Below are 23140 nucleotides of genomic sequence, written 5' to 3'. Positions count from 1 at the left end.
TGCTTAGTACAGGGAATACCTATGCTGCCATAGTTTTATGGGACCTCTCTGTACAGACTATGAGCAAACTTAGGGACTGTTCCTGCTGAATTGTGCTTAGTACAGGGGAATACCTATGCTGCCATAGTTTTATGGGATCTCTCTGTACAGACTATGAGCAAATGTAATGGGCTGTTCCTGCTGAATTGTGCTTAGTACAGGGAATACCTATGTGCCATAGTTTTATGGGATCTCTCTGTACAGACTATGAGCAAATTTAGGGGACTGTTCCTGCTGAATTGTGCTTAGTACAGGGAATACCTATGTACCATAGTTTTATGGGATCTCTCTGTACAGACTATGAGCAAACTTAGGGACTGTTCCTGCTGAATTGTGCTTAGTACAGGGAATACCTATGCTGCCATAGTTTTATGGGATCTCTCTGTACAGACTATGAGCTGCACAATGGTCACTACTAGTTGATCACTATTGCCCCTCTGACCACACCCCGAGGTTGTTTTGTTACAAGAGGCAGAGAAAAAAAAGACACACAGTAGGGCAGATAGACCCAAAGCAACACTTTACCTCTGCGTCGGACTGTGAAGTCTCCCCCATATCTAGAGTCTCATCTTTTGGTTTCTGCCACATCTTTGGTGCACTTATGGCGGTGGTTGGGGCTATAAATAGATCATGAATTAAAAACAAATATGGCAAAGAACATTAAGATTTGGCTAGAAGTAGTGACGGTGCCACTAATAAGGGAATGGGGGGCTTAGAGAAGTTAATCCCCCACTGGGATAGAAGTGGTACAAGGTAAGGGTAAGGTCACACTGGGAGATTTGGGGAGATTTATTTGCCCGGCGACTAATAGACTCTTCTTTGGGGCGACTCATCTCCCAAACTGCTTCCGCCTGCTAGAATGAAGAATCTCCTGCGGCATGGCACTCGTGTGCTTCGTTTTTCAAAGTTGCCTCACGAGGAAACTTCAGGCGACTTCAGAAAACGAAGCACCACGAGTGCCATGCCGCAGGAGATTCTTCATTCTAGCAGGCGGAAGCAGTTCGGGGAGATGAGTCGTCAAAAGAAGAGGCGATTAGTCGCCGGGCAACTAAATCTCCCCGAATCTCCCAGTGTGACCTTACCCTAAGGCAGCAAGTGAAGGAAAGGAGATTACCCACCTACATAAATGATTTACCTTCCACTGGGCTTTGTGTAGAGCTGATGCTCAGGAATTTCACATCGGCTTCCAGTTCGGAGTCCCCCTCTGTTTTCCCTTTGTTCTGTTCCTCTGCTTCACTCTCTAGGATGGAAGTTGTGCCCTCGTCCTCCTGCTCTTCCACATCTTGGGCACAGGGGGGGGCAGCGGCAGGAGGGGAGAGTCTAGTGGTAGTGAGTAGAGTAGCAGCAATGAGAGGAGGAGGAGGAGAGGGCTGTGGGGAGGAGAGAGGCACGTTGGAAGGAGTAGTGAATTCAATCTCTGAATCCATCGATGTGGCCAAGTCGGGCAACTCGGCCAAATCCACTTCTGCTGGTTCCTCCCCCAGGGCACCGTCTGCTGTGCCAATATCATCCCCTAGTCCATTCATCTCTTGAGCAGTCGCTGGGGCATCAGCCGGTGGGATTTGCCCCACAGAGTCCTTGCATACACTCTCCTCTGTCTCAGCCGGGTCCAAGTCTTGCAGAGGGGTGGGGGTAGGGGCCTGTGTTGGGCTCTCGCTTCCCCTCGTATCTTCCAGGTGGCAAGGAAAGGCTTGTGTGCTGGGCACAGTGGCTACTACAATGGGAGCTGGTGATACCCCCCGCAGAAGACATGGTTCAGCTCGTTCAGAAGAGGCGGGTCTGGGCCCCTGTTCCATGGCATCACTGCTGTCAAAATCAATGGACTCGGGCCCCACACACAGGGGAGGGCTGGATTTTAATGTGAGGTCTGGTTTTGGCTTCTCCTCTGTATGGGCAATAAACACAGAGACGCTTTACTGAAAATCATACAGATTGGACACACTGACCACTCACTGTGCCCTCCCCATACTTATTAGTTTATAGTTCAGTCATTCCCATTGTACGTCTCTGCACTGCTGGTTCTTAGTACATGTACCACTGAAACAACATCAACTGCACCAATGACAGGACTCCCACAATGCCTTGCAGGTTCTGTCAGCTGTAAAGGGGGAAGAGTGCAAGGTATTATGGGAAATGGGGACCTGGCTGGAGGTTTGTTATACAATGATCCAAAAGAGGGGGCTGCCTTCTATATACATGTTCAGTTAATGTGACCGGCACAGGCTTATTTATCTGCAGGTAACACATTCATATACATATATCATCCCCCTGAGTGCAGCCAGAGACTTGATGGGAAACACTCGGGGCTACAAACTAGTCACTCTGGTGATCTCTTAATGTGTATGCCCAGACAGTGAAGGTATAGGAGAAAGACTAAAAGGGAACACAAGGAAGTGCTAATTTACAGAACGGGCAATAAATACAGGGAACAGACTCCCAGCAGGGTTGGTACAACTAATACAGTAAAGGAACAGGAAGTAGAGTGAAAGGGAACATAAGGAAGTGATACTTTACAGAAAGGGGGATAGATACAGGGAACAGACTCCCAGCAGAGGTGGTAGGACTAATACAGTAAAGGAATAGGAGGAGAGTGAAAGGGAACATAAGGAAGTGATACTTTACAGAAAGGGGGATAGATACAGGGAACAGACTCCCAGCAGAGGTGGTAGGACTAATACAGTAAAGGAATAGGAGGGGGAGGTTAATCACAGAAGGGGGATAGATATAGGGGTAAGAAGACAAATCCTATTTACATGTCACTATTTGCCCCCACTATGGAGGAATTGGAGCCTGTAAGACACTGGCTGGGACAGAAATACTCTGCTCTCAAGCAGTTAGAGTAATGTTACCTCTCCTGTGGGGTGATTGGGGGCACTGACCTGGTTTGGGTTCGCTGACAGGAGCAGCAGGGAAAGTTGCCATGAGATGAGGACTCCCCAAAGTCCTGTACACCACTGGGCCATGCTCCTGGCTAGGCAGCTGCTGGGATTTGAAGTACAAAAGAGGGTGATAATGAGCGCGCGAACAGAAAAACTAGCAAACGTGGGACAAAAAGGAGAAAAGAAATAAAGGAAAAACAAAGGAATGGGGTACAGAGGGTTCCATGTTGAGCGGGGGTGGATTTCAGAACATGGAGGAGAAAGAAATAGGGGAGGTGGGAGGGTTACCAAATGGGTAAAAAGGAAGAAAGCGTGTAGAGTAACAGGAAATAATGGATGACAAGGAGTGATGGAAGCAGGAAGAAAAGAGTTACAGGAAACAGGAGGGGGTGAAAGACATTAAAGAATAAACAGGGAGGAAAATGTGCCAAAACAGGAAGCAGAAGAGAGGAAAGGGGTGGAAGTTGGAAGAGGAAGTGAGGAGGAAACAGGAAAGAGAAAACAAAGAAAAGAGTGGATAAAAGCCGACCAATGGGAAGCAAAGAAGCAAAATAAAAGTCCAATTCAATTAAAGAACAAAGGCAGGAAGGAAGAACAACAGAGACAGGACATTAAATTAGAGACTCAGTACATATTTCTTTTTCCTGTCGTTTGCACATGTGACCCACCCACACATTTCAGCCAATCACACCCCGGGCTCCCATTAGGTGCCATGTTTCCATCTTACAGGTGAGCCAAGCAGGACAGGTGAGTACTTGGATTGTAACAGCCCATTTATTATCTTGCTAATGAGACCCCAGAACGCCCCAGTGGCTGCATAATTTGGTATTTGGCCATTTTCAGCAGGATTCAGATTCGGCCAAATCCTTATGCCTGGCCAAATCGAAAAATCATGTGACTTTTCGTCACAAAACAAGGCTCTCTTTTTCCCTCCCCCTCACTGATTTGTAAATGCAAATTAGGGTTAGGATTCGATTTGGTATTGGGCCATATCTTTCACAAAGGATTTGGCCGAATCAAAAATAATGGATTTGGTGCATCCCTAAAAAAAATATATATGCCCTCCCTCCCATGCTTTGGCTTGGTACAGCTGGCACACGCAGGAGTTACGCCCTTTCCCAAACGCAGAGCTGAACTTACCTGAGGGGGCGTCGGTGTAGAGCTGGGTCTGAGGATGGGTGGGGTGGAGTTCCGGCTGCCCACTCCAGACATGATTTCCTCTGTGATATCTTTGCCCCCTTGATTGGGGTCTCGTATTCTAATCTGGAAACAAAGGGAGAGGGGAGAGGTTAAGGCTGGGGGCACACAGGGGCAGCTCATTGATCCCACTTAATTGCTTGGAGGTGTTAGTGATATCTAGCAAGCCCATTTCCTGCTTGTGGGCTGAACCCTCACCTGAGGGCAGAGAGGTAGAGCAAATATTTCATTGGATTGTGTGTTGAGTGGGAGGAGCTACAACAACACACGGTGTGACAGTTCCTGAAGTGAGAGACACACAGGACTGGGGCTAAATGTTGTTACCGTGTCATTTTATTGTTTCACTTTCCCAAACAGCCCAAAGTGCAAGTGGAATTGATTTCTGTACCGGCTTCTTCTCTCGCTTGGCAGGAGGCGGGGGCTGCTGCTGTTGCTGCTGTGTTGGCACAATGATGGGCGCAGACTGGTACACAGGAGGGCTCGAGTAGAACGGGGCTCCTACCAGGCGGCAAACACACAGGAGAAACAATTAGAAGATCATTGGGTCAAACATTTATTTTCTGAAACCCCCACATTTTTTTGTGTAGAATGTTTGACCTCTTTTTGGTCACTAGAGGTCTTTATCATGCTATATTTTATTGAACATAAGGAAGCCAATATATTTATTGTACGATTACAACCTTACCATAAGGGTTTGGAAAGTCTCCAGGACCCGGGCCAGGATAGAACGGATTAGGACCAGGCGGCTGGACTGGATACTGCTGAGGAGGCCCCACGTATGGAGGAGCGCTGTGTCGGTACTGAAAGGAAACACATCTGTCTAACTAGCTGAGCAGGGATCTAAATACACTTATATATAAAGATCTAAATACTGTTATATATAAAGGTATAAATACAGTTATATATAAAGGTATAAATACAGTTATATATAAAGGTATAAATACTGTTATATATAAAGGTATAAATACAGGTATATATAAAGGTATAAATACAGTTATATATAAAGGTATAAATACTGTTATATATAAAGGTATAAATACTGTTATATATAAAGGTATAAATACAGTTATATATAAAGGTATAAATACAGTTATATATAGAGATCTAAATACAGTAATATAGAGAACTAAATACAGTAATATATAGAGAACTAAATACAGTAATATAGAGAACTAAATACAGTAATATATAGAGATCTAAATACAGTAATATATAGAGATCTAAATACAGTAATATATAGAGATCTAAATACAGTAATATATAGAGATCTAAATACAGTAATATAGAGAACTAAATACAGTAATATATAGAGATCTAAATACAGTTCACTTTGAGAAAGGCTGAGACACAGACAGACAATGGAGGAGCCGGCACTCTCGTCAGACGGTTCAATGTTGCCTGGGTGCAGTGTCCAAAATTATTGAAGTATATGAGGCCGAAACGTTAGTCGTTTAGTCAATAAAACATTCTGATTTCAATTTAAGCCCTGAGAGTGCGGACCTTCTTTGTGGGAGAGAGATATATATATATTGTACTTTTATGCACTGTACAGCACTGGGGCTCCTTAACAGCACTTTACAAATAAAGTTAATAAATAATAAAAGTTAATTTGATGGCGAACAACCCCTTTGAAATACAGGCGGACAGACTTGGTACTAAGGAGTTATTATAGGGAGGGGCAGACTTGCAGTAGAGGGGTTCCCAGTTAGTAGAAAAGCCAGTAAAAGTGTGTGTGGGGGGGCATTGCTAGAGGGTGAGTGTACCTGGGGGATGCAGTACTGGGGTCCCTGGGGCATGGCGTATGACAGTGGCAGGTGATTGACCATCATGATGTGCTGGTTGGGCTGATACACTGCACTCTGCGTCTGGGCTCCAGTCCGGATGGAGGGGCTACTGGTCTGGATGGCGGCACGGGGGGGCTGAATCTGGGGCCTCTGGAAAAACTGCAGAAAAAAGAACAAAGAGACACAAAGTGAATGGGCCCCAACTGATTCACCTCAAATCTCCATTTCTGTACCCCTGGTACAAGCCTCAGCCCGTGGGGTCTCAGCAGTTAAACAGGGACATGTAACGGGAAGGGGTTAAAGTTCAGATCAGAGGGTGACACGAGTCACATGGTACCACTTCAGGGGGCGTAAGGTGCAGCCTCATATATAACGATCAATGGATGGGAGGTCATTACAGTGTTAATCACTGAGCACCCCCAGAGCTGGTGTCAAGACTAAATAGTCTGAGTTCATCTCTGTATCCCCAGCCCCACAGTTCCTCTAATAGTGTCTCTATATATTCCCCCATATACATCCCAGTCATTACACTGAAGCAGCCACTGGGAAGGGCCAGTACTAAACCCGGCATCACCCCCACCGACTGGACCGTCTCTACTCTGTACGGGGGGGGTCATTTAACTGTAAAAAAATCCTTTGGCCTTCCTATATATTTCTCGTTATTCCCTATTAATAACATTGGGATCACTGACCTTCCTATATATTTATCTTTATTCCCTATTAATAACATTGGGATCACTGGCCTTCCTATATATTTCTCGTTATTCCCTATTAATAACATTGGGATCACTGACCTTCCTATATATTTATCTTTATTCCCTATTAATAACATTGGGATCACTGACCTTCCTATATATTTCTCTTTATTCCCTATTAATAACATTGGGATCACTGACCTTCCTATATATTTCTCTTTATTCCCTATTAATAACATTGGGATCACTGACCTTCCTATATATTTCTCTTTATTCCCTATTAATAACATTGGGATCACTGACCTTCCTATATATTTCTCTTTATTCCCTATTAATAACATTGGGATCACTGACCTTCCTATATATTTCTCTTTATTCCCTATTAATAACATTGGGATCACTGACCTTCCTATATATTTATCTTTATTCCCTATTAATAACATTGGGATCACTGACCTTCCTATATATTTAGTTTTTTTCCCTATTAATAACATTGGGATCAACCATCAGTTTTACCGGCCAGGTGGCAACCATATTTAACTGCTGTACCACCAATGGCAAGAGGCAAGACACAGCAGCTTTATCTGACCAATCAGAGAGCAGCTCAGGACAAGTTCTTTCATTACCTGGATGGGTCTGAATCCTCCCTTGGAGAATGAATGAGAGCAGCAGAAACAGAGGGGAAGCCAATGGAAGAGTATACAGAGATCAGTAGAGAGACAGAGACAAAACAGCCTATCGGCAACATGAATGAGGCAAAACATACTCCTCCCCCAAACATGGCCACACCCATACACACCCCTCTGTACCTGTACAGCAGCTCCTAATCCCCCTACACCTGTAAGTCCCACCCCCACTGTCTATAAATCCGTCCTGCCCTGGTTGTGCTCTAATGGGGCATATGTAGCAAGCTGGGGGCTACAGGCAACCAACGGACTATGTCGGGCTCACTGGAGGACTGGCCTCTCTCATGTGGCTTCCAAACTAAATCTGTTCCTTTATAGTAGAAATGAAGATGGTGGGGATAGGGGACAGAGCATGAAAAGGCAGCAAGGACAAGCACAACATTTGATTACAGGCAAAGGATGCTGGGATGTGTAGTTCAACTGAGCCATGGGCAGTACCAGCAATTTATCCAGTGCTGGACAAGGAGGATTTTAGGAATGGCAGCCCAATACTACATGTCTGGGAATGTCCAAAATACAATGTACTGACCCCATATCTAACCACATTTATCCTCCGCCCTGTGACCATGGGAAAGAGCCCAGGAGCAGCACAAGCCTTCTCTCATTGACACCCTGGGAAGGAGAAGGCTTGTGCTGTATAAGTTAGTGCACATTGCAGACACCTGACTTGTTTTCGGGATTGCATTCATTATATTTTTATGTTTTATGCTATATGGATTTTTAGTTTTTGCATATGAGGGTTTTCGAAAACCAGACCTTCCATCTACACTCAGATTATAATACTCTGTAACATAAACGATACAGCCAGTTTGTCTGTGCGAAGTAAAACAAGAAGTTGCAACTAAGATTGATACATTGTTACATAGTATGCTTTTATTTCCTTATTTAGTTAAATTGGGGTTTTAATACAAAATGTGTTCCGAATTCTAATGTGTTATCAAAATATGTTTTATATGGGAAACTTAAAAACTTTAGTACTTGACGCATAGTGATGATGATGATGATGTCAGCCAATTAACCTTTCCCGCCATCAAGGGTATTTATTGCTTTCATTGAGTACCGATCTGTACTTTGAGAAAGGCCTCGGAGAGGCCGAAACGTTAGTCCTTAAGTTAATAAACCATATTTGATTTTTATTTAAAAGAGTGCGGACCTTCTTTGTTGGATATATATATATATATATATATATATATATATATATATATATATATATATATATATATATATATATATATATATATATATATATATATATATATATATATATATATATATATATATATATATAGGTGTTTCTTTCTATGCATCACATTTCCACGCAGTTGGGGGGGGCTATGCCAGTATGAACACTCATGGAGGTCTCACTTTCCCTTTAATTCCAAGAATGAGCCCCAGGTAACTGTACAAGTGTAACAGCCAATTAACCTCAGTCTATGATCCACAGGGGGGAAGGGGGGCAGAAAGCAGTAGCCAGACAAGAGGGCAACAGGAGACACTGTGAAGCAAGCCAAAACCTCAGGGAATGCTGGGAGTGAAAGCAATATGGTTGACACGTTGCTCTCCCCCCAAGGAAAGGTGCATTGTCTCCAGGGCAGAATTAGGGGTTTCCCCCATTAATGAGGGAGTATGTTATATAGAAACCCTACAGCCCACCCCTAGCAACTGTCACCCGGGCACTCGATTGTACGAGCCAACAGCAAATAACCCTGGGCACTGCCCTATGGCCCACGTTGAATTCAGCCCCAGAGACAAATGCTCCAACATGGAGCTGCTGTAATGCCCCGACAGACGGACACATGCAAGTGAAACTGCCATCCTCACTGATCTGCTCCAGTAACCGGTCATTGTTTAATTGTGCCAACCTTGGGCATTTAATTCTTCATGTACAAGGTGATATTGCCCAGATGATCTACACAAGCCATGGCAATTGGTCTTTCAATAAGTGCCCCCCCCCCCAATGCCTGGGGGTAGCCCCTCCCATATAACGTTTAGCCTTTTTTGCCATTTAACTGGCTCTTGGTTGCTAGTCTGGCAGAGCATAGCAACCGGGCACTATCTAGTGACCCAATCAATAAGGAGACTGAATATCATCATCCAACATACAGTATTTACATGTGACATCAAGGAGTGAAGATGATTAACCAATCAGATTAGGAATCAGATGCCATAAAGGGTTATTAAAGAGATTATTAGTTGCGCCGGGGAATTGATTGATATGGCACATTAGGCATAGAAATGACATTATCGTGGGCAGAAGGGGCAGATATAGAGCAATGCCCAGAGGAGCCTGGGGCAGCCAGTGAAGATGGCGAGGGTGGGGGTACAAAGGATAACAAAAGGCACAGTACCTGGTGATGGGCGGGTCGGGGTCCAGCTGCAAACTAAATAAAGGAGTAAGAGAGACAATCACAAAAGGAGAGGCACAGAGAGACACGGCTCACACATAATAACCAGCTGCCATTCCCACACTGTGCCAAGGAAAATGCCCACAGACACTGGCACACTGCTCAGCTATAGTGACCGACGAGTACAGAAAGCAGGGAGGGTCAAACTAGAGCAGGATTAGCAGGAGGGCTCAGAGTGGATCTGGAAGCCATGACTCTAGGCTGTGCCAACACCACTGGTGCCAGAAAGTTGGCAAGGGTTAAACAAAATCCTATGGGGATTATTCTCTGCACTAAACACATTCTCAGCAAAACGTATTTGTCATAAACGCAAACCCAACCGGCCAATCACGGGCAAGTGACACAGTGAAGCAGCCCCCCACCTTGCCACAATGCTCTGCCTGGCCTGGATAATGTACCCTTACTACATTGGGTAATACAGATCCCCTTGAGAGACGGGGTGAGGGCCAGAGACGGGGTGAGGGCCAGAGACGGGGTGAGGGCCAGAGACGGGGTGAGGGCCAGAGACGGGGTGAGGGCCAGAGACGGGGTGAGGGCCAGAGACGGGGTGAGGGCCAGAGACGGGGTGAAGGCCAGAGACGGGGTGAAGGTCAGAGACGGGGTGAAGGTCAGAGACGGGGTGAAGGTCAGAGACGGGGTGAAGGTCAGAGACGGGGTGAAGGTCAGAGACGGGGTGAGGGCCAGAGACGGGGTGAGGGTCAGAGGCGGGGTGAGGGTCAGAGGCGGGGTGAGGGTCAGAGGCGGGGTGAGGGTCAGAGGCGGGGTGAGGGTCAGAGGCAGGGTGAGGGTCAGAGGCAGGGTGAGGGTCAGAGGCAGGGTGAGGGTCAGAGGCAGGGTGAGGGTCAGAGGCAGGGTGAGGGTCAGAGGCAGGGTGAGGTTGACAGGGTGAGGGTCAGAGACAGGGTGAGGGTCAGGGACAGGGTGCAATCAGAGATCCCTAGAACATTCCTTGTGTCTGATTAGGGTCATTGGGTAATAACAATAACAGACCAGCTACATAGAGCATTGCCTGACCAATAGGAATCACACTAAAGGCAGCAAGAGCAGGGGGCATTCCCCTCCCCAATAAACAACAGACTATGGGGGTGCAGTATGTATGTATAAGCGCACAGGGCACTGCCACACACACACGTTACACGTAGAGTGATCTGCCCAATCTCACATGGAGAAATTCAGTGGCACCTGATCAATCCTATTATAAAGCCCAGAGACAGTTTAGAAACACATTGAGAAAGTAATTGATATAAATCATTTGGTGAATCAGTCCCATTCCTAAATAATTTCACACTGAACAGAACAAATCACAGCTCAGAGGTGCCCTGGTGCAACAGAGCCACGGGCAGGTAACAAGCTCTCTGATTGGCTGGAGCAGGTACTTACTGGTGAGCGAGTCTGGGGCTGAGAGCTCATAGTCTGCGGTGGCTGAGGGTAGACGAGGGTGGGCGCCGGGCTCTGGCCGGAGGCATAGGAAGCCTGTGAATGACAAACGTGAGTGAGTAAACAATGGCACCAGCCTGGCACAATAGAAATTCCAGGAGCCCAATAATGTGAGTGTCACAAGGGAGACTGTACCCCCTACTGTAAGTCTCACAACAACATTGAAGCAACTTACTCTGCACTGAATATAAACCATTCACCTGGACTGACTTGTGTCTGAGCAACTTCTGCGCTGTACCTTTAATTCTACAGCCTTTACAGCCATGTGCAGAGCCTTAACCATTGGATAAACACACAGTAATAACAGGAAGGAGAAGTTCCCCTTTAAATCACTGCCCATCAATCCATTCCTAATACGGCAAGGTAAGGACAAGTAAAAGGGCACAGAAACCAGAAGCCGGGGGCCAATTAAACTTCAACTTCATGAAGTGACCCCCCCCCCACACACACACACACCGTGGGGGGTACCTGACGCAGAGCTGAGGGGGCTGCACAGATTCTTTGGGGGCTGCTGGCCAACTGTTGGCTTAAGAAATCAATTATGGAGGTAAATCAATAAAAATGACAACTGCCCAAATCTAGTAACCCTTGGCAACCAGGTTATTGTATTTCATTTAAGGGTTTCATCTATTGGTTTGAAAACAAGGCAATAAATATAAATACAGAACAAACAGGGAGAAGGGGCGGGACTAAGGAGAAGGTGGGGGACAAGCACAAAGTATTAGGGATGCACTGAATGCGCTATTTAAGTTTCGGCCAAATCCTTCACAAAAGAAATGGCCAATATCGAACCGAGAAACGAAACGAGGGGTGAAAGAGAACCGCATGCTCAGAAAATTGTATTTCCTTGTGGCGTGAAGAAGAGTCACATGATTTTTAGGATTGGGGTTGGTCATACATGTGGATTCGACGCATGCCTAGTAATTATGCAGGTGCTCAGTAGGAATCCTATTCAACTTATAGGCAGTAGATGCTGCCAGCTTACTGGTTGCTAAGGGTTACTAGAACTACTAACCAGAACGAGACTGGGATGTTGCACTGGAGTCTATGGACGAGGTTTATATGGCTGCTCTAATGAGGAATAACCTCAGCCGCTGATAGGAACTCAATAAATAGATAAATCTCTCAGGACAGGATTACTGGGCCACTTACCCACCACAGACAGGATCAATAGGGAAGGCTTTGGCTATTTTCATGCAGGGAGAACTCCCAGTTAGCTGCACATTACATGAATCTCAGCTGCCATAAAGCAGGACAGGACTGCTGCTTACAATGGGGATCAGATAGGATCTGTGCAGCCACTGGGACAGAATGTTCTGTTATACAGATAGCTAGAATCTCAGCTGCCATAAAGCAGGGCAGGACTGCTGTTTACAATGGGGATCAGATAGGATCTGTGCAGCCAATGGGACAGAATGTTCTGTTATACAGATAGCTAGAATCTCAGCTGCCATAAAGCAGGGAAGGACTGCTGCTTACAATGGGGATCAGATAGGATCTGTGCAGCCACTGGGACAGAATGTTCTGTTATACAGATAGCTAGAATCTCAGCTGCCATAAAGCAGGACAGGACTGCTGCTTACAATGGGGATCAGATAGGATCTGTGCAGCCACTGGGACAGAATGTTCTGTTATACAGATAGCTAGAATCTCAGCTGCCATAAAGCAGGACAGGACTGCTGCTTACAATGGGGATCAGATAGGATCTGTGCAGCCACTGGGACAGAATGTTCTGTTATACAGATAGCTAGAATCTCAGCTGCCATAAAGCAGGACAGGACTGCTGCTTACAATGAGGATCAGATAGGATGCAAACTCCTGGCTGATGGTGCCTAAAAGTCGATAGTGGGGGCTCACCTGTGAGAGTCCTGGGGAGGAGGCATGTCCAGGAGGGGTGGCAGCCAGATTGGGGTGTCCCTTGGTTAAATCATGTGTAGAATAGGGAGATGGAGCTGGAGGGCCGGGCTGCCTGGCTACTTGTGCTGCAACCTGCAAGAGAACAAGAGCAGAGCGAGATGCAGGAGATGCACCTGTGCAGGGAGTTTCTAGGTACCCACAGAATACACAAGATATAGCAGCTGCCATGTCTGTGCAGTGGGAGGAGTCTTATACCCTTCCTGCTCAGATGACTCCTCCCGCAAGAGCTGAAATGTAATAACCAAGTAACTGGCACCGCTACCTTCTCCAAAATGAAGTCCAGCTATAAAGCTGTGCATTTCTCGGGGGCTAGTAACTCTCATTATGATCTGTCTCCTGATTATGCCAAGGGGCCTAACTGGGTATCCTGACCCAGTCATTAACCCCTGATCATCTGGAAAGAGACCATCACATGGTACCAATAGGATTTCAACCATTGTGAGCAGTTCTTCCCCAGACAGCCACTAGGGGGAGGTAATGAGACTTTAGACAGGGGAGGAGTAAGTTGTAACGTAGTGTGGGCATGTGCCAGGCTGCAGGTAATGTCCCAGGTGCAACTGGAGCTCACAATTTCCCAGTGTTCTCAATAACAATTTCCTTACAGGAACCAGAGAGCACTGCTGGTATGGACTGAGCCATAGCGACATTTAGGGCATCCAAGAGTCTGTTTCGCCCCCTATGGAAATCTGAGTATCAACTCATGGGGTCTTGCTGATCCTGCAGCCCCCACAGTGTCTGTCGTCTCTCACATGTCAGGTTATCTTCTACCACCTATTGCTCACAACTCAGTAAGTTCAGGGGGGGTGACTGGATTCCCTTACCCAGGGGGAGGTTCCTGTCTGACCATGGGAAAGAGAACAGCACAGGAGCAGGAAGTACAGAGAATCGGAGCTCTGTACCTGGGTAAGTACTGGGGGAGATTCACTTACCCAGGGGGAGGTTCCTGTCTGACCATGGGAAAGAGAGCAGCCCAGGAGCAGGAAGTACAGAGAATCAGAGCTCTGTACCTGGGTAAGTACTGGGGGAGATTGGATTCACTTACCCAGGGGGAGGTTCCTGTCTGACCATGGGAAAGAGAACAGCCCAGGAGCAGGAAGTACAGAGAATCAGAGCTCTGTACCTGGGTAAGTACTGGGGGAGATTGGATTCACTTACCCAGGGGGAGGTTCCTGTCTGACCATGGGAAAGAGAACAGCCCAGGAGCAGGAAGTACAGACAATCAGAGCTCTGTACATGGGTAAGTAATGGGGGAGATTGGATTCACTTGCTGTGGAGGAGGAGGGGCAATGATTTACCCAACACTGGGCAGGTAAGTAACAGATAGACAAACGAATACTTTTGGTTAGTGGGCTGGTAGAATGGGTCCGGTACTTACTGTGCTGTAGACGGCAGACACGGCAGAGGGGGTGAAGATTCGCTCATCGAGGGTCTGTTGCAGGGCTCCCCTGGATATTCTGTGAAGCAGTCAGTTAAGGAAGGCAAGGCTTGAATGGATATTTGTGCCCTTGTGTTGATGGATAATTAAGGCACCTTCTATAGTCCTAATAATAGACATGAACTACAACTCCCAGAATCCTATGAGAAAGCCACTGGTGCTACAATTAGTTTCCATGTCTCTGACAATAAAGAGCCCACGATGCTGGGTGATCTGCAGCCCTGTCACCTGATCGTTACAGGCCACACCTCCAATGTCAAGAGCACAGGTAGCACAACACGCCATAGCCACTACAGTAACAGTTCTGAATGGGACAGAAAGGAACAGCCCCCTCCTTGGGTTACCCCTATAGCACCTGTGGATACTGCACCCCCTGCAGGTAAGTACCAACCTACTTACACTGAAGCAAAGGGCAGAGGGGGAATAGTAATGAACGGGGATTCCACACGAAGAAGTCAGAAAACAAAAATACCCTAGGGAGGTGGCACAGGCCAGAGATGTGGCACTTGTTCTGGGAGCCGATCCCTTATTCCTTCCTCCCCAGCCTGTGCCCAAGCATTAGAGTGTCAGCTGCTCTATACAGTAGCAATACCTGGCCTGGACCCCCGAATCCCCCACACACAGAACCTGCAGTACCAACCCACTCCTCGCCCGCACAATAAGGAAGCACTGGAGTCAACATCACCCCCAATAATAATGGGGCACCACCTGCAGGGAAGTCTCATACAAAGGTGACATCATTGGTTTGGGTTTAGATCCCCTTTAAAGTAAAGGTGCACCCCGTTCTCTACTTAATTTCCCATTTCAGCCACTGTATCACCCCAGTTCTTCAGACGACAACCCACCCCCAAAACACAAGGCATTGCCCAGCTCATTGGGGTACACAAGAGTAGAACCCCCACAGAGTGCTGCCTGTATCCCTGCAGTGGGGGTGATGTCTCTCATGGGCAGGGGCACAACTACACAAAGGGGAGAGGGCACTGCCCACAAGCAGAACGTATGTGCCCTGTATGCCAGTCTGTCCTAGTCTAGTGCTGAGTGGGGGCAGATTTCTGTAATACATGATAAAGGAGGTCACCCGAATCCACACATCACTACTCCTGAGTGTCAGCTTCTGGGCCAGCACATCTCATGTGGGAGCCCCGTCCACTACATTTACTTACAAATAATTGTTTTAGCAGCTACTAAGCACAATTCAGCAGGAACATCCCCTAAGTTTGCTCATAGTCTGTACAGAGAGATCCCATAAAACTATGGCAGCATAGGTATTCCCTGTACTAAGCACAATTCAGCAGGAACAGTCCCCTAAGTTTGCTCATAGTCTGTACAGAGAGATCCCATAAAACTATGGCAGCATAGGTATTCCCTGTACTAAGCACAATTCAGCAGGAACAGTCCCCTAAGTTTGCTCATAGTCTGTACAGAGAGATCCCATAAAACTATGGCAGCATAGGTATTCCCTGTACTAAGCACAATTCAGCAGGAACAGTCCCTAAGTTTGCTCATAGTCTGTACAGAGAGATCCCATAAAACTATGGCAGCATAGGTATCCTCTGTACTAAGCACAATTCAGCAGGAACAGTCCCCTAAGTTTGTTCATAGTCTGTACAGAGAGATCCCATAAAACTATGGCAGCATAGGTATTCCCTGTACTAAGCACAATTCAGCAGGAACAGTCCCCTAAGTTTGTTCATAGTCTGTACAGAGAGATCCCATAAAACTATGACAGCATAGGTATTCCCCTGTACTAAGCACAATTCAGCAGGAACAGTCCCTAAGTTTGCTCATAGTCTGTACAGAGAGATCCCATAAAACTATGGCAGCATAGGTATTCCCTGTACTAAGCACAATTCAGCAGGAACAGTCCCTAAGTTTGCTCATAGTCTGTACAGAGAGATCCCATAAAACTATGGCAGCATAGGTATCCTCTGTACTAAGCACAATTCAGCAGGAACAGTCCCCTAAGTTTGTTCATAGTCTGTACAGAGAGATCCCATAAAACTATGGCAGCATAGGTATTCCCTGTACTAAGCACAATTCAGCAGGAACAGTCCCCTAAGTTTGTTCATAGTCTGTACAGAGAGATCCCATAAAACTATGACAGCATAGGTATTCCCCTGTACTAAGCACAATTCAGCAGGAACAGTCCCTAAGTTTGCTCATAGTCTGTACAGAGGGATCCCATAAAACTATGGCACATAGGTATTCCCTGTACTAAGCACAATTCAGCAGGAACAGTCCCCTAAGTTTGCTCATAGTCTGTACAGAGAGATCCCATAAATCTATGGCAGCATAGGTATTCCCTGTACTAAGCACAATTCAGCAGGAACATAATAGCACTGTTCAACATTACTGTGCTGGTTCTTCTAGCCCCCGTCCATATGCAGTGCAAGGGAATATGTAATTTAAAGGAACAGTTCAGTATAAAATAAAAACTGGGTAAATAAATAGGCTGTGCAAAATAAAAATTGTATCTAATATAGTTAATTGGGCAAAAATGTAATGTATAAAGGCTGGAGTGAGTGGATGTGTAACATAATAGCCAGAACACTACTTCCTGCTTTTCAGCTCTCTTGCTTTCCACTGATTGGTTACCAGGCAGTAACCAATCAGAGACTTGAGGGGAGGCACATGGGACATAACTGTTGCTTTTGAATCTGAGCTGAATGCTGAGGATCAATTACAAACTCACTGAACAGTTATGTCCCATGTGTCCCCCCTTATAGTCACTGACTAACTCAGAGTTAGAGAGCTGAAAAGCAGGAAGTAGTGTTCTGGCTATTATGTTACACATCCACTCACTCCAGCCTTATACATTACATTTTTGCCTAACTAACTATATTAGATACATTTTTTATTTTGCACAGCCTATTTATTTACCCAGTTTTTATTTTTACACTGAACTGTTCCTTTAAAAATGCCAATGAGCATGTGGGCAGTGTAGGGTAAGTAGCCAGTGACTGGCGGCAGACAGGAGAGCCCGGGGGGTGCAGGCGCTGGTCCAGTAGAGGAGCCGGCCCGAGAGACTTGTTTACAGGGGAAGGAGCCGGTTACACAATCAGAACCTGATCTCTGTGGTCACATGACTCAGTATGTTTGTGTCCCGGCAGCACATTCACATTCAGTTCCCGGGGGTGCGGGGAGTTTCCCAACTGTACAGAATGGGGGCAGCTAGTAACCCTATGGCAATAGTCACACTGATACCCCTTATACACAAACTATACTCTGCTTACTGGAGACATGGGCAACGTGCCACTATCTACCAGACCAACCATTGCACCATCACCCTAAGGGGCAAATATTAGATCTTCCAGCCGGGTATGTGACCAGGGTATCAGCCCGAGGGCACAGCAGGTGCCATTGTATGAGCCCCATTCCTGCAGGAGCCGCGGGCAGCAGTGAGAGGCAGATGCCAGTCTGGGGCATATGATGGCAGTGTCGCAGTGTGTGCCGTGTAATTGCGGTGTATGAGGAAGAGGCCACTTCTTACACTAGTGAGTCCTGGGAGCACTGGGCAATGCCAGGCAGCTTTTGCTTTCCATTTCCCAGCACAGAGTCAGGCAGGGACACGTATGTGCCATGGGGGGGGCATTCCTAATCACTTACCCCACGATGCCTTCACTTTCACTTTCCACGTGCTGCTTCCTGTGCCGAGATCAATCCCCCACAAAACCAAGTGTACTGGCACCAACCACGCTCACCCGCCCATCAATGGACTTGCCTGACCCCCAAAGCTGACACTCAGCAGCAGCCTTCCCCTCCCACACACACACAAACAATACGTACTGGGAATCAATATGGCACCTCCCTCCTCCCATATGTATAAATACAAATATACAGAGAAGGAATGTTCTGGGCACACAATAAGCTATACCCTCATACTGTACTGTCTAAGGGAATCAATATGGCACCTCCCTCCTCCCATATGTATAAATACAAATATACAGAGAAGGAATGTTCTGGGCACACAATAAGCTATACCCTCATACTGTACTGTCTAAGGGAATCAATATGGCACCTCCCTCCTCCCATATGTATAAATACAAATATACAGAGAAGGAATGTTCTGGGCACACAATAAGCTATACCCTCATACTGTACTGTCTAAGGGAATCAATATGGCACCTCCTCCTCCCATATGTATAAATACAAATATACAGAGAAGGAATGTTCTGGGCACACAATAAGCTATACCCTCATACTGTACTGTCTAAGGGAATCAATATGGCACCTCCCTCCTCCCATATGTATAAATACAAATATACAGAGAAGGAATGTTCTGGGCACACAATAAGCTATACCCTTATACTGTACTGTCTAAGGGAATCAATATGGCACCTCCTCCTCCCATATGTATAAATACAAATATACAGAGAAGGAATGTTCTGGGCACACAATAAGCTATACCCTCATACTGTACTGTCTAAGGGAATCAATATGGCACCTCCTCCTCCCATATGTATAAATACAAATATACAGAGAAGGAATGTTCTGGGCACACAATAAGCTATACCCTCATACTGTACTTGTGGGCAGTGGTGAATAATAATAAAGGCTAATAATATGTAGTGTTCTATTCCAGTCTGGGGTAAAAGGGGCTGCTACCTAATTCCCCCCCTGTATTGCAGCTGCACCTGGAGCCCCTCTGGTCCTTCATCAGTTACAATTGAGTAGTGGGTGTGGCCTGTGGGATGGGAGTGGCCAACCACAACTTTGCCTACATACTGGGGAATATAAACTGCAGTTCCCTGTTAGGTCTGACTGCCCACTGATTGGCTGCCATGATACAGATTAGGGTTCTGCTGGCATCCTGGCAAAACAGGAAGTGGAAGTGGTGGGCGGTACTAGGAGAGATTTTAAGTGGTGTAGCAGAAAAGTCAGTTATCTCCATCTCCAGTTGTTACAGGCTGAGGGCAAGGTGTTTATCAGCCAATGGAGATACACCCAAAGCTGGATCTCTGTCACTCCTCAGATTGCAAGCTCTGTGGGACAGGGACTGTGTATACAAGTCAGTTTGTACAGACAAATTTAACCAATTCCTGCTCTGTGGCCCCTGAGCTTCGTGGAAATAACTGCCCTGCTCTACATGTACCAATGCTTTGCTCCTGTGAGCTTACACTCTACAGGAAACAGACAAAACAGAGAATGCTAATCCTGTGCCTTGATCCCCCAGAACACAGATGTGAACAAACATTCCGGGGGTTAAATGCCAAGATTGCACCAACTTTAGACAATTTAGATGAAATGCCACTGGCTGGTGGGACTGTGCAATCTGTCAGGGACCCAAGAGCCCCAGCACTGCAACTACTCCTGCTGCTCCCCACTTTCTGTGCCTCTACCCCATGCTGTGGCTGAACTACAGCCTGAACCCAGAGTGTACATCTCCCCCATGCCAATCTCCAGTGCACTGTCCAAACCCCCACTCAGCCAATTGTAGCAGCAGCAGGGAGGATCAGCAGTGCGATTAACAGGACAATACACAATTAACAGATTATGCACATATGGGAAGTTCCTAGTGGATGTAATACAATGGCACAATCAGTGCCACTTACCCGCCACTCTCATCACATGCTGATGCCAGGGACGCTGCCAGTGATGCCCATGTGACCAGCGAGTCCAATGCCGGCACAGCCCTGGCACAAGTAGTAGTCGTGTGGATTAGTGCAAAGCACCGGGATCTGGTGTGACTGCATTGCAGTGCTGATGGGAGTGCAGAGTTGCAGGCACCGGTAGAGCAGAGGTGCCAGTCTGTGCCAGGGAGAGATGAGCAGTCATACACCCCACTGCAGCTGCTCAGTTAGTGCCGGGGGCTCCTGTGCCACCAGATGGGCATGGAAACTTGTCACAATGTTGGCAACAACCAGAGGAAGGAGCCTGGGACTCATGGGCCAATCACATGCCACGATTACTTACTGTGCAAGCGGCAAGGATTCCAGCAGCTGAATGTGTGCCAGGGCTCAGAGGGCAAAATAGGGGCACAACTCCCAGCCAACAGGTTAGGGTGGGTACATGCAAACAACTGGTACTGATACCATTGCTGTATGGGGGGGACCTGGAGCTTTGCCTGTAGGAAGATGCAGCACTTGCACCTGGCAATGCCCACGGGCAGCAATTTATTTGCACTTGGTCCCATGCTGGGTAATAACTACACCAGAGTGTAAACTAAACTCATGTCACAATTAACACTCGTCCTACCCACCACATACATCCAACAAACAACATACAGAGAGGGCACCCGTCCAACGAACGACATGCAGAGAGGGCACCCGTCCTACCCCACGACCCCTACCCGTGCCCCCTATATACCCAAGGTGCCAACCCTATATACCCCTGTGCCCCCCTATATACCTGTGCCCAGCTGCCAGGAGAGTGGCAAGTTATACTTTGAGCCAAGTTGTCTGTGTGCCCCCCAAGCCTGGCAGCGAGGGCTCCAATGTGCACAATACCCACAGAAACACAAGACACCCTGCTCTGTGCACCCCAACACTGTCAGCAGGCCCCCCAATGCTTCCAGCTGTACAGTGCAGACATGAGGTGAGTCAGTGAATAGTCAGTACCCCTAATTGTGTCTGCAGTCACCCCAGTAGCATCATGGCACCCCACAAAAAGCTGCACCCCATAAAACACAACAGGTCTAATCCCAACCCCAAGGAGACTTCCCACAGATCTGGGCCCCCCATCAGTCATTCCCTTCTGGGCCCCTAATTATTTCAGCCAATAAGAGCCCCCCAATCCCCATCCCACAAGAGCCCCAAGAATGTGAGCCCCAAACATTATCCCATCTAGTGTTGGGCCACTAATTAGCTTCAGACCCCAAACATTACTTGAGTCAATGAGGGCCCCAAACATCAACAGAAGGGCCCCCAAATTACTCACTCCAGTCAGCAGTGCCCCCAACTCATCTCTGCAACAGAGCGGGCCCCAAAAACATCACAGCTAACACCTGGAGGGCCCCAATACCTCCCTGGTCACAGAGGGGCCCCAATACTTCCCTGGTCACAGTGAGGGGCCCAGATACATCTCTGGGCACAGTGAGGGGCCCCGATACCTCCCTGGTCAGAGCAGGGGCCCCAGTACAGCCGGTGAGGCCCCAATAGAGGAGGGAAAGTAAAGGGAAAGTAAAAGGATACTGAGGCGGCGGTTGAAGGGCCCGGATGGCGGCGGGGGCCGCGGGGGGAGGGACAAGAGTGGGGGGAGGGCCAAGCACTAGGGCTCCGGTGCCGGTCGGCTTGAGGGCCGCTTTCTGGGGGAGACTCATGACAGAGCGGGGCCCCCCGGGGCACAGGGGCAGTGGGGAGGCGGCAGGGGCTCAACACCCGATCCTCATGGGGGAGGGACACGGCCCAGGGGGGCGGGTGCCGCTGTCGCTTCGGGGGCTCCTCACAACCGGCTGATTTTCCTCACTCAGAAAGCGGAGCATCCAACATGGCGCTGCGTCCGCCTCCACTAGTCCGGCAGGACGGACTCTCGGCAACCTCCGGAAAGCTTCGGCTCCGCTCGGGGACAGGGCTGCCGGCCGGGGCGGGGATACCGCAGGGCTTCGGGCGATGGAGGTGGAGCTAGAGTAGAAAGATCGGAGGTACTCGGGGAAGGGCGTGTCTAACGTGAAGTGTATATATAGGAAGGGGCGGGTCTAACGGAGAGTATATAAGGGAAGAGGCGGGGCGTTAGGAAATTGGAGGCGGTCGGAAAAAATGGGCGGGTGCCAGCGCTGGGAAATTACAGGGCAACCGCGTGACGTATGTCGGAGGGGATCCGGAAAATAGGGCGGGAATTAAAAGGAAACCTTTAGCTCTATGGCCGGGTTAGGGAGGGAGGAGTTTCAGAAGGTTTGTGCAGCCGGGGTGGGAGGGGAAAACTGAGGAGAAATAAGGGGCGGGCGAGTCAGTACGTTGAGAGGTGAATAGGCGGAGCCAAAGGCGAGTGGCGATTGTTTTAGACGCGTGAGGGCGTGGTCTAGGTGTTCGGTAAAATCCGGCGGCGCTCGGAGTCACTGCTCTGGGAGAGTCGTGCGCTCTATTACCCGAGGGCTCCCGCAATAATTCAGTCGGCTTTTGCCTAAATCCACCGGTTATTTTATTCAGCGCCCGGGCCTGACGCTGAGTCTTTGTGAGGCACAAGTAGTGACCAGTGTGAGAGATAAATATATATATATGTGGTGTGTGTGATATATATATAATAACAAGACCGGGAGACCCTCTCTATATGTGTGAGAGATATATATGTGTGTGATAATCTGTGACTGAGGGGCAGCACCGACCTCACTTCACTCACACACTGGAACCTCTGCTGCTTGTGATGTACGGGAGCTGAGAGGGGTCACATGATGTACGGGAGCTGAGAGGGGTCACATGATGTACGGGAGCTGAGAGGGGTCACACGCTGCAGAGCAATGGCTGTGGCATTTAGACCAGGGGAGTCCAGGCTGCGGCCCAGCTTGAACCGTCATAATAATTGAATAATAAGTCTGTTTAATATCCGGGTGTCCCATATTCCAGTGTTTAGCTCCATGTGCTCATCCAACTGTTATTGTGGTTCTTTTCTGTGGATTTCCTTTACTTTTACTAATGAAAAGTGTTTGTGTATCACGTGGGCCCCAGACAAGTTCTCTTTCTCCAGTGGCTCAGGGAAGCCAAAAGGTTGGGGACTCCTGCTTTAGACCTTTA

At 47.7% G+C, this 23140-nt stretch overlaps 1 protein-coding gene across 24 annotated transcripts in view; it reads right to left on the bottom strand.

The window, feature by feature from the left end:
* The window catches only part of LOC108697277 (eukaryotic translation initiation factor 4 gamma 3), a 49646-nt gene extending 26982 nt beyond the window's left edge, over positions 1-22664 (bottom strand). The window contains exons 1-13 of one of the 24 annotated variants that reach the window (XM_041571797.1): positions 21605-22664; positions 14415-14493; positions 12980-13111; positions 11066-11158; positions 9629-9661; positions 7221-7241; positions 5879-6058; positions 4801-4915; positions 4504-4613; positions 4059-4181; positions 2919-3072; positions 1175-1924; positions 565-656 (exon numbers count right to left, since the gene is read on the bottom strand). In XM_041571797.1, coding sequence (XP_041427731.1) covers positions 565-656; positions 1175-1924; positions 2919-3072; positions 4059-4181; positions 4504-4613; positions 4801-4915; positions 5879-6058; positions 7221-7241; positions 9629-9661; positions 11066-11158; positions 12980-13111; positions 14415-14493; positions 21605-21732 — 2010 coding nt within the window. In that variant the 5' untranslated portion in view covers positions 21733-22664. The remainder of the gene's footprint in view (positions 1-564; positions 657-1174; positions 1925-2918; positions 3073-4058; positions 4182-4503; positions 4614-4800; positions 4916-5878; positions 6059-7220; positions 7242-9628; positions 9662-11065; positions 11159-12979; positions 13112-14414; positions 14494-21604) is intronic. The other 23 variants (XM_041571796.1, XM_041571794.1, XM_041571793.1 and 20 more) reach the window with 23 other exon arrangements.
* Between the last annotated feature and the right edge of the window lie 476 nt (positions 22665-23140).

The sequence above is a fragment of the Xenopus laevis genome, chromosome 7S (assembly GCF_017654675.1).
Source record: "Xenopus laevis strain J_2021 chromosome 7S, Xenopus_laevis_v10.1, whole genome shotgun sequence".
Lineage (NCBI taxonomy): Eukaryota > Metazoa > Chordata > Amphibia > Anura > Pipidae > Xenopus > Xenopus laevis.
The sequence above is the reverse complement of the archived record's forward strand: the minus strand, read 5'-3'. Positions and strand labels throughout refer to the sequence as shown.